This window comes from Salvelinus sp. IW2-2015, unplaced genomic scaffold (assembly GCF_002910315.2).
Source record: "Salvelinus sp. IW2-2015 unplaced genomic scaffold, ASM291031v2 Un_scaffold2834, whole genome shotgun sequence".
Classification (NCBI taxonomy): Eukaryota; Metazoa; Chordata; class Actinopteri; order Salmoniformes; family Salmonidae; genus Salvelinus; species Salvelinus sp. IW2-2015.
In genome coordinates, this window is record NW_019944134.1 from 69,818 (window position 1) to 78,413 (window position 8,596).

An 8,596-nucleotide genomic window follows, 5' to 3' on the forward strand; every position below is an offset into this window, starting at 1 on the left:
ATGTATGGTTATTTTGACCCTTGGTTATTGTTGTTACTGTTGTCCCGTTGACAATTTTGATTCTCATTTTTATATTGTAAATAAGCTTTGGCAATATGTACATTGTTACGTCATGCCAATAAAGCAAATTGAATTGAATTGAGAGAAGAGAGAGAGAGAAAGAGAGAGAGAGAGAGAGAGAGAGAGAGAGAGGGCGAGCGAGAGGGAGAGAAAGAGAGAGAGACAGAGAGAGAGACAGACAGACAGACAGACAGACAGAGAGAGAGAGAGAAAGAGAGAGACAGATAGAGAGAGAGAGTAGTTGTGTTCAACGGTACATGTAGTACAGGAGTGGGTGTGTGCCTAGCCCCGGTCACGTGGGCAGCTGTCTAGTTCTCGTTATGCGTCTATAAATGCTCCTTCTTATATGAAGTTGGTCCCTTCCCTAAGTAAGACGCCTTGTCCACGAGTCCATCAACAGAGTAGCTACGACTTGTCATAGAATCATGGCACAAGGTACGTGACATTCTGTTACAATATTATGAGCGCACCGTCTGGTTGAAGTTTCGCTGTGGCAGCCACGGGCGAAACAAAGAAACTATTCATGATTGTTCGGACTGTCAGTCAGTGTGTTACTAAGTATCCCGACTACAACAATTGGTATGTAGGCCTACATGATTGGGGATGACGGGCACTTTGACAAACTTACAGCTTGGTTTGTTGTTTAATATCAAGGAAGTGCAATCGTTGACTCAAGAAAGTGGCAATACTGACATTTTAAAATGGAGTCTCTTTTCCACTTCCCATCAACGCATGTTTTCTAATACAATCTTATCAATTCACGTTTTGCGGATGTAATTGTGTGGATCACGGATGTAATTATCGGGTCATTTAGTTTTGCTGTTGACCATGCCGCGTTCAAAGCACTCTGGGAACTCGAGAAAGAAGGAAAAACAACGATCTGATTTTGAACGGTGACCCCACTCTGAAGTCCAAGTCGTGAACTCTGGCCTCTTACTAGTTCCCACTTTCCAACCTAAAGATCTTAGGTCATGATTATTTATCCGAGTTCCCAGTTGTGTTGACAGCCACATCAGTCTCGTCTTAGTAGGAACACGTTCGCACGTAGGCTGCGCACTGTTCCTAGAGGACACTTCGCTGTGGACCACTAGAAGTGTAATTTATTCATTTAATTCGTGTTCCATGTTAAACTCAATGTCCTAACTTGGTGACTCTCTGAACTTAAAGTACCTCCAGTGTTTTGTGATATTATATTCCGAAATGTAATGCACAGTGCCCCCCCCCCCKCCCGTCAATATGACAGTTATAAATGTATCTGGCAAAATGTCAATAGTGAAACCCGATGTCCTGTCTGTCCTCATGATTTCCGAAAGTTGCAAGTCATCCCTTGGTCATCTGCCTTTCTAAGAGTGGCGGTGACATTAAATCTTCATCTGTACTGAACACAAATACGAACGCAAAAATGTCAAAGATTTTACTGAGTTAGTTCACATAAGGAAATCAGTCAATTGAAATGTGTTCATTAGGCCCCAATCTATGGATTTCACATGACTGCGAATACAGATATGCATTGGTACCAAATACTTAAATATATAAATATATATATATATATATGAATGGGCGTGGCTCAAATCAGTCGGTGTTTGGTGTGACCACAATTTGCCTCGTGCAGTATTGCCACGTCTCCTTCAGAGTTGATCAGGCTGTTGATTGTGGCCTGTGGAATGTTGTCCCACTCCTCAATGGCTGTGTGAAGTTGCTGGATATTGGCAGGAACTGGAACACGCTGTTGTACACGTCAATCCGGAGCATCCCGAACTTGCTCAATGGGGGACTTGTCTGAGTATGCAGGCCATTGAAGAACAGGGACATTTTCAGCTTCTAGGAATTGTGTGCAGATCCTTGAAACATCGGTGGCATTGTGTTGTGACAACTGCACATTTTAGTGACCTTTTATTGTCCCCAGCACAAGGTGCACCTGTGTAATGATCCTGCTGTTTAATCAGCTTCTAGATATGCCACACTTGTCAGGTGGATGGATTATCTTGACAAAGGAGAAATGCTCAGTAACAAGGATGTAAACTTGTGGCCAAAATGTTTGAGAAGCATTTTGTTGATTTTAACAATTTCAGCTCATGAAAAATTGGACCAAAGGTTTGCATCTTTATATTTTTGTTCAGTTTCTGTGGGTTGAAGCCTAAAGGCCAGCAGGATGTCTTTATGTAAACCATTCATAGAAGCTAACTTTAGTGCCTATTGACGATAATATCTTCTGGCCGGTGGTGTTTTTAAGTTCCCCCGACGCTCGTTATGAACATTAAAACACCTTACGTTTCCAAACCTTACCGAAAGAATCTTTCATATCAGCGAGAAATGGTTTTCTAAAAACAGGAAGTTGAAGTACTAGGCACCTCTTCCAGGGTTGGGGTTCCCTCACTGCCACGTCTCCGTGTTATATCGCTTGTTTAAGGACAACGGTAGACTGAGATCTGCATGTCCTGACGCCATGTCCTGACGCCATGTCCTGACGCCATGTCCTAACGCCATGTCCTAACGCCATGTGCTAACACCATGTGCTAACACCTACCTGTGTGTGTATACGGAAGACAGACGCCACGTCATTGACAAATACTGTTGGCTGAAACCGTTGAAATCTGTTACAACAAGCTATATTTAGATTTAGTGGAATTATTTTGATGTGATTTGAAAGTAGGGTGCTTTGTTTTGTTTTTTTTAGAATGATACCGCAATTAAGAATGGATTCATGTTTTAGATGGTGTTTTTTGGCTGCCAGAGCCAATTTCCCTCTAAACCGGARATGTCAGGACCGTGGACTATATAAGGAATAACGTTAGGCTCTTCTAGTCCATTACTGAATTAGTCTTTCTATAGCTGACGACTTGTATAGAAGGGGGGCCATGTACAGTGTCATGTCGCTTATCAAATGGCATTTCTTCAAGTGTGAATTAAATGTGGCGAATAACAGTGACTCAGTAGAACAGGTGTCTGACTACTTTTGATGGCCACGTTTTATTTGCTCATAATTGTTCAGGACAGGTGTAGTGACTACTGCACCCCGGGGATTGTTCAGGACCAACTCTAGGACTACTGCACCCCGGGAATTGTTCAGGACCAACTCTAGTGACTACTTTGCCCCCGGGATTGTGGTCAGGAACCAATTTCTAGTGACTTACTGCACCCCGGGGATTGTTCCAGGGACAGGTGTAGTGACTACTGCACCCAGGGATAGTTCAGGACAGTGTAGTGATACTGCACCCCGGGGATGTTCAGGACCAACTCCAGGACCAACTCTAGTGACTACTGCACCCAGGGATTGTTCAGAGCAGGTGTAGGACTATGCACGCCCGGGGATGTTCAGACCAACTCTAGGTGACTACTCGCACCCGGGCGGATTGTTCAGGACCAACTCTAGTGACTACTGCCACCCGGGATTGTTCAGGGACAGGTGTAGTGCTACTTGCACCCAGGGGATAGTTCAGGACAGGTGTAGTGACTACTCAGCCCCTGGGGGATTGTTAGGACCAACTCTAGTGAACTACCTGCACCCAGAGGATTGTTCAGGACAGGTGTGTGACTACCTTGCACTCCCGGGGATTGTGTTCGGACCAATCTCTAGTGGTACGCACCCGGAGATGTGTTCAGACCAACCTCTAGTGATACTGTACCCAGGAGATGTTCAGGACAGTGGTAGGACTACTGCACCCCGGGGATTCGTTCAGGACCAACTCTAGTGACTACTGCCACCCCGGGGATGTTCAGGATCAACTCTAGTGACTACTGCACCCAGGGGATTGTTCAGGACCAATCTATGACTACTGCACCCGGGGATTTTCAGACCAACTCTAGTGACTACTGCACCCCGGGGATTGTTCAGGACCAACTCTTAGTGACTACTGCACCCAGGGGATAGTTCAGGACAACTCTAGTGACTACTGCACCCAGGGGATAGTTCAGGAACAACTCTAGTGACTACTGACCCAGGGGATTGTTCAGACAGTGATAGTGACTACTGCATCCCAGGATTGTTCAGGACCCAACTCTAGTGACTACTTACCCGGGGATTGTTCAGGAACAACTCTAGTGACTACTGACCTCACAGGGGATGGATAGTTCAGACAGGTGTAGTGACTACTGCACCCCGGGGATTGTTCAGGACAATTTAGTGACTACTGACCCAGGGGATTGTTCAGGACCAACTCTAGTGACTACTGCACCCCAGGGATTGTTCAGGACCAATTCTAGTTGACTACTGTACCCAGGGGATTTTCAGGACAGGTGTAGTGACTACTGCACCCAGGGATTGTTCAGAAACAACTGTAGTGACTACTGCACCCAGGGGATAGTTCAGGACAGTGGTAGTGACTACTGCACCCGGGGATTGTTCAGGACAGGTGGTGTGATACTGCACCCAGGGATAGTTCAGGACAGGTGTAGTGACTACTGCACCCGGGGATTGTCAGAACCAATTCTAGTGACTACTGCACCCGAGGGATTGTTCAGGACAGGTGTAGTGACTACTGCACCCAGGGATAGTTGACAGGACAGGACTAGTGACTACTGCACCCCGGGGATTGTTCAGGACCAACTCAGGGACAACTCAGTGACTACTGCACCAGGGATTGTTCAGGACAGGTGTAGTGACTACTGCACCCCGGGATTGTTCAGGACGCAACTCTTATGACTACTGCACCCCGGGATTGTTCAGGACAACTCTAGTGACTACTGCACCCGGGATTGTTCAGGAACAATGTAGTGACTACTGACCCAGGGATGTTCAGACAGTGTAGTGACTACTGCACCCCGGGGATTGTTCAGGACAAACTCTAGTGACTACTGCACCCAGGAGTGTTCAGGACAGGTTGTATGACTACTGCACCCGGATTGTTCAGGACCAAACTCTAGTGACATACTGCACCCCGGGGATTGTTCAGGACCATTCTAGTGACTACTGACCCAGGGATTGTTCAGGACAGGTGTAGTGACTACTGCACCCCGGGATTGTTCAGGACCAATCTAGTGACTACTGCCACCCGGGATTGTTCAGACAACTCTAGTACTACTGCACCCCAGGGATTGTTCAGGACCAATTCTAGTGACTACTGCACCCCGGATTGTTCCAGGACCAAGTCAGTGACTACTGCACCCCGGGGATTGTTCAGGACCAAACTCTAAGTGACTACTGCACCCAGGGGATAGTTCAGGACCAACTCTAGTGACTACTGCACCCAGGGATGTTCAGGACAAACTGTAGTGACTACTACCCAGGGGATTGTTCAGGACAGTGTAGTGACTACTGCACCCAGGGAGGTGTTCAGGACAACTCTAGTGACTACTGTACCCAGGATTGTTCTAGGAACAACTCTATGACTACTGTACCCCAGGGGATTGTTCAGGACAGTGTAGTGACTACGCCACCCAGGGATAGTTCAGGACAGTGTATGGACTACTGCACCCCGGGATGTGTTCAGGACCAATTCTGAGTGAGCTACTGCACCCAGGGGATTGTTCAGGACCACTCTTAGTGACTACTGCACCCCAGGGATTGTTCAGGACACGATTTAGTGACTACTGCACCCCAGGGGGTTCAGGAACAAACTGTAGTGACTACGTGACCCAGGGATGTTCAGACAGGTGTAGTGACTACTGCACCCCGGGATTGTTCAGGACAGGGTAGTGACTACTGCACCCAGGGATTAGTTTCAGGACAGTGTATTGACTACTGCACCCGGGATTGTTCAGGACCAATCTAGTGACTACCTGTACCCAGGGATTGTTCAGGACAGGTGTAGTGACTACTGCACCCCCGGGGATATGTTCAGAACAACTCTAGTGACTACTGCCCCAGGGAGATGTTCAGACAGTTATGACTACTGCACCCGGGGATATGTTCAGACAGTGTAGTGACTACTGCACCCGGGATTAGTTCAGGACAGTGTAGTGACTACTGCACCCCGGGATTGTCAGGACCAATTCCTAGGACTACTGTACCAGGGGATTGTTCAGGACAGGTGTAGTGACTACTGCACCCAGGGATTGTTCAGGACAGTGGTAGTGACTACTGCACCCGGGGAATTGTTCAGGACAGTGTAGTGACTACTGCCACCCCAGGGGATTGTTCAGGACAGTGTAGTGACTACTGCACCCGGGGATTGTTCAGGACCAATGCTAGTGACTACTGCACCCAGGGGATGTTCAGGAACAACTCTAGTGACTACTGTACCCAGGATTGTTCAGACAGGGTTAGTGACTACTGCACCCAGGGGATTGTTCAGGAACAATTCTAGTGACTACTGTACCCAGGGGATTGTTCAGGACCAACTCTAGTGACTACTGTACCCAGGGGATTGTTCAGGAKCAACTCTAGTGACTACTGTACCCAGGYGATTGTTCAGGACAGGTGTAGTGACTACTGTTGATTTACTGGCTCGTCAAGGCTGCTGATATTAACTGACAGGGTTTACATTTTGGCGTTATAATAACATGATTCTATTTTGTCCTTTGCCATCTTACAATCAGTCCATTGTTGAGACTTGAGTTTATGGGCAATTTATAGACTTTCCCGTTTGGCAAAGTTGACATGGAACCCTTGGCCATTCTGTGTGACGTGCTGGCATTGGTGACGTTGTTAAAACAACTGCTGCCACAGATCGTTGGACTCCCTCACTGACGTAATATGTTACGGTCTTCATACATACGAACACTAAGGCCTTTGTTTTTGACACCCCAGTTATGAGATGGACCATTGAGTCAGGCTTTACAAAGCAGTTTTTCTGGGGGGAAGGTTTGAGTAGAGTAGGGCATGTTTAGACAGCGCTGGTCCTGGAGTGCCTCAGGCACCTAATGGTTTTGATTTAATCAACCTGGAAGACCAGGTGTGTTGACTATAGTCAATCACTGAACTGATCAAACAGCTCCGTTGGTCAGGTGTGGTGCCTAGTTGGAACAACATCCTGCAGTACCCGCGGCACAGGAACAGGGTTGTCTACCTGTGGAGTTGGTAATAGCAATGAAGTCAATTTAACTCTGATGGATTCACACCGTTTTAACTTAACATAATGTCCAGGTTTTTATTAATAAGTTATGTCCCCACCCAGACCAGGCTTTTGTGACGTTGGCGACCAATGACAACTATGCCAGAGGAGCCATGGTCCTGGGCAAGTCCCTGAGGAACCACAAGACAACCAGGAAGCTGGTGGTGATGATRGGACCCCACGTCTCTGACCCCTGCAAGTAAGAACCTTTTTCACTTCCCAGTGACGACTGTTATGATGTCCTAGAGTGACGCTGGAGCTTTACGATGCCCTCAGCTGGTTAGTGTAACCTATGACCTTCTTACGTTGGTGTCGAATATCTGATCCTAGACCTGTTGGAGATGATGTTCTGGGGCTTGATCAAACATGCTCTTCATCTCCCACACGCAGAATTGTTGGCATGATATGCCGTCTCGCCAACATATTCTAATCCAGGGTTTCCCAAACTGTCCTYCGCTGCCTTCTCTCTCTCCTTCCCGCCCTCCTCCTCTCGCTCCTCGCTCCTTCTCTTCTTCCTACCACCACCAGAGGAGTTCTTCACAAGATCTTTGACGAGGTCCTGTTGGTGGATGTGTTGGACAGCGGAGACTCAGCTCACCTGGCCCTGATGAAGAGACCTGACCTGGGAGTCACCTTCACCAAGCTACGCTGCTGGACCCTTACACACTATTCCAAATGTGTCTTCATGGACGCAGACACACTGGTGAGATGCACACAATACTCCGACCTTCATGGACGCAGACACACTGGTGAGATGCACACAATACTCTGACCGTCATGGACGCAGACACACTGGTGAGATGCACACAATACTCTGACCGTCATGGACGCAGACACACTGGTGAGACACACACAATACTCTGACCTTCATGGACGCAGACACACTGGTGAGACACACTGGTGAGACACACACAATACTCTGACCTTCATGGACGCAGACACACTGGTGAGACACACTGGTGAGACACAGTTGGTGTTGATTTGTACACCCTCCTCCTGGTACGGTATAGTTCACCTGTATGTGTTTGCTGCAGGTGGTACAGAACATAGATGAGTTGTTTGACAGAGAGGAGCTGTCTGCGGCCCCGGACCCCGGCTGGCCAGACTGTTTCAACTCCGGCGTGTTCGTGTTCCGGCCTTCCGACGAGACGTACAGCAAACTGCTCCAGTACTGCACAGAACACGGCAGCTTTGATGGTACGTGTCAGAGCTTTTAGTGATTTCCTTTCATTTGAGAATGTTATGTCTGTGATCAAAGATAAATTTCCTTCACCCTCATACTGGAAACAAAATGGATGTCAGAGACAGAATTTCCTGGAAAACCAAATTGGTGGTCTATTTACTCAAGTGGCCATGTGGCACCTGTACTCTGGCCAACCGCTGGCACATGGTGTTTCCTTTTACTGGTCAAACGGCAGCCGTCGTCGATCATCATGTCACCACAATCAGACCCTTYATATTTATTGGAAAGGAGCATCAAGCTCARCGTGACTTTTCACCCCCTGTGAAGTTCATCAGAACTTATTMATGTTTCCATGGTCTGC

General features: G+C 47.5%; 1 protein-coding gene across 1 annotated transcript; it reads left to right on the top strand.

Moving 5' to 3' along the window:
* Window positions 1-221: 221 nt before the first annotated feature.
* Window positions 222-8,249, top strand: LOC112074820 (glycogenin-1; the record flags this gene model as incomplete). The annotated part of the gene is made up of 4 exons (XM_024141918.2): window positions 222-495; window positions 7,116-7,251; window positions 7,581-7,755; window positions 8,087-8,249. Coding segments are annotated over exons 1-4 (484 nt in total), but the record flags the coding sequence as incomplete, so codon positions are not given.
* Between the last annotated feature and the right edge of the window lie 347 nt (window positions 8,250-8,596).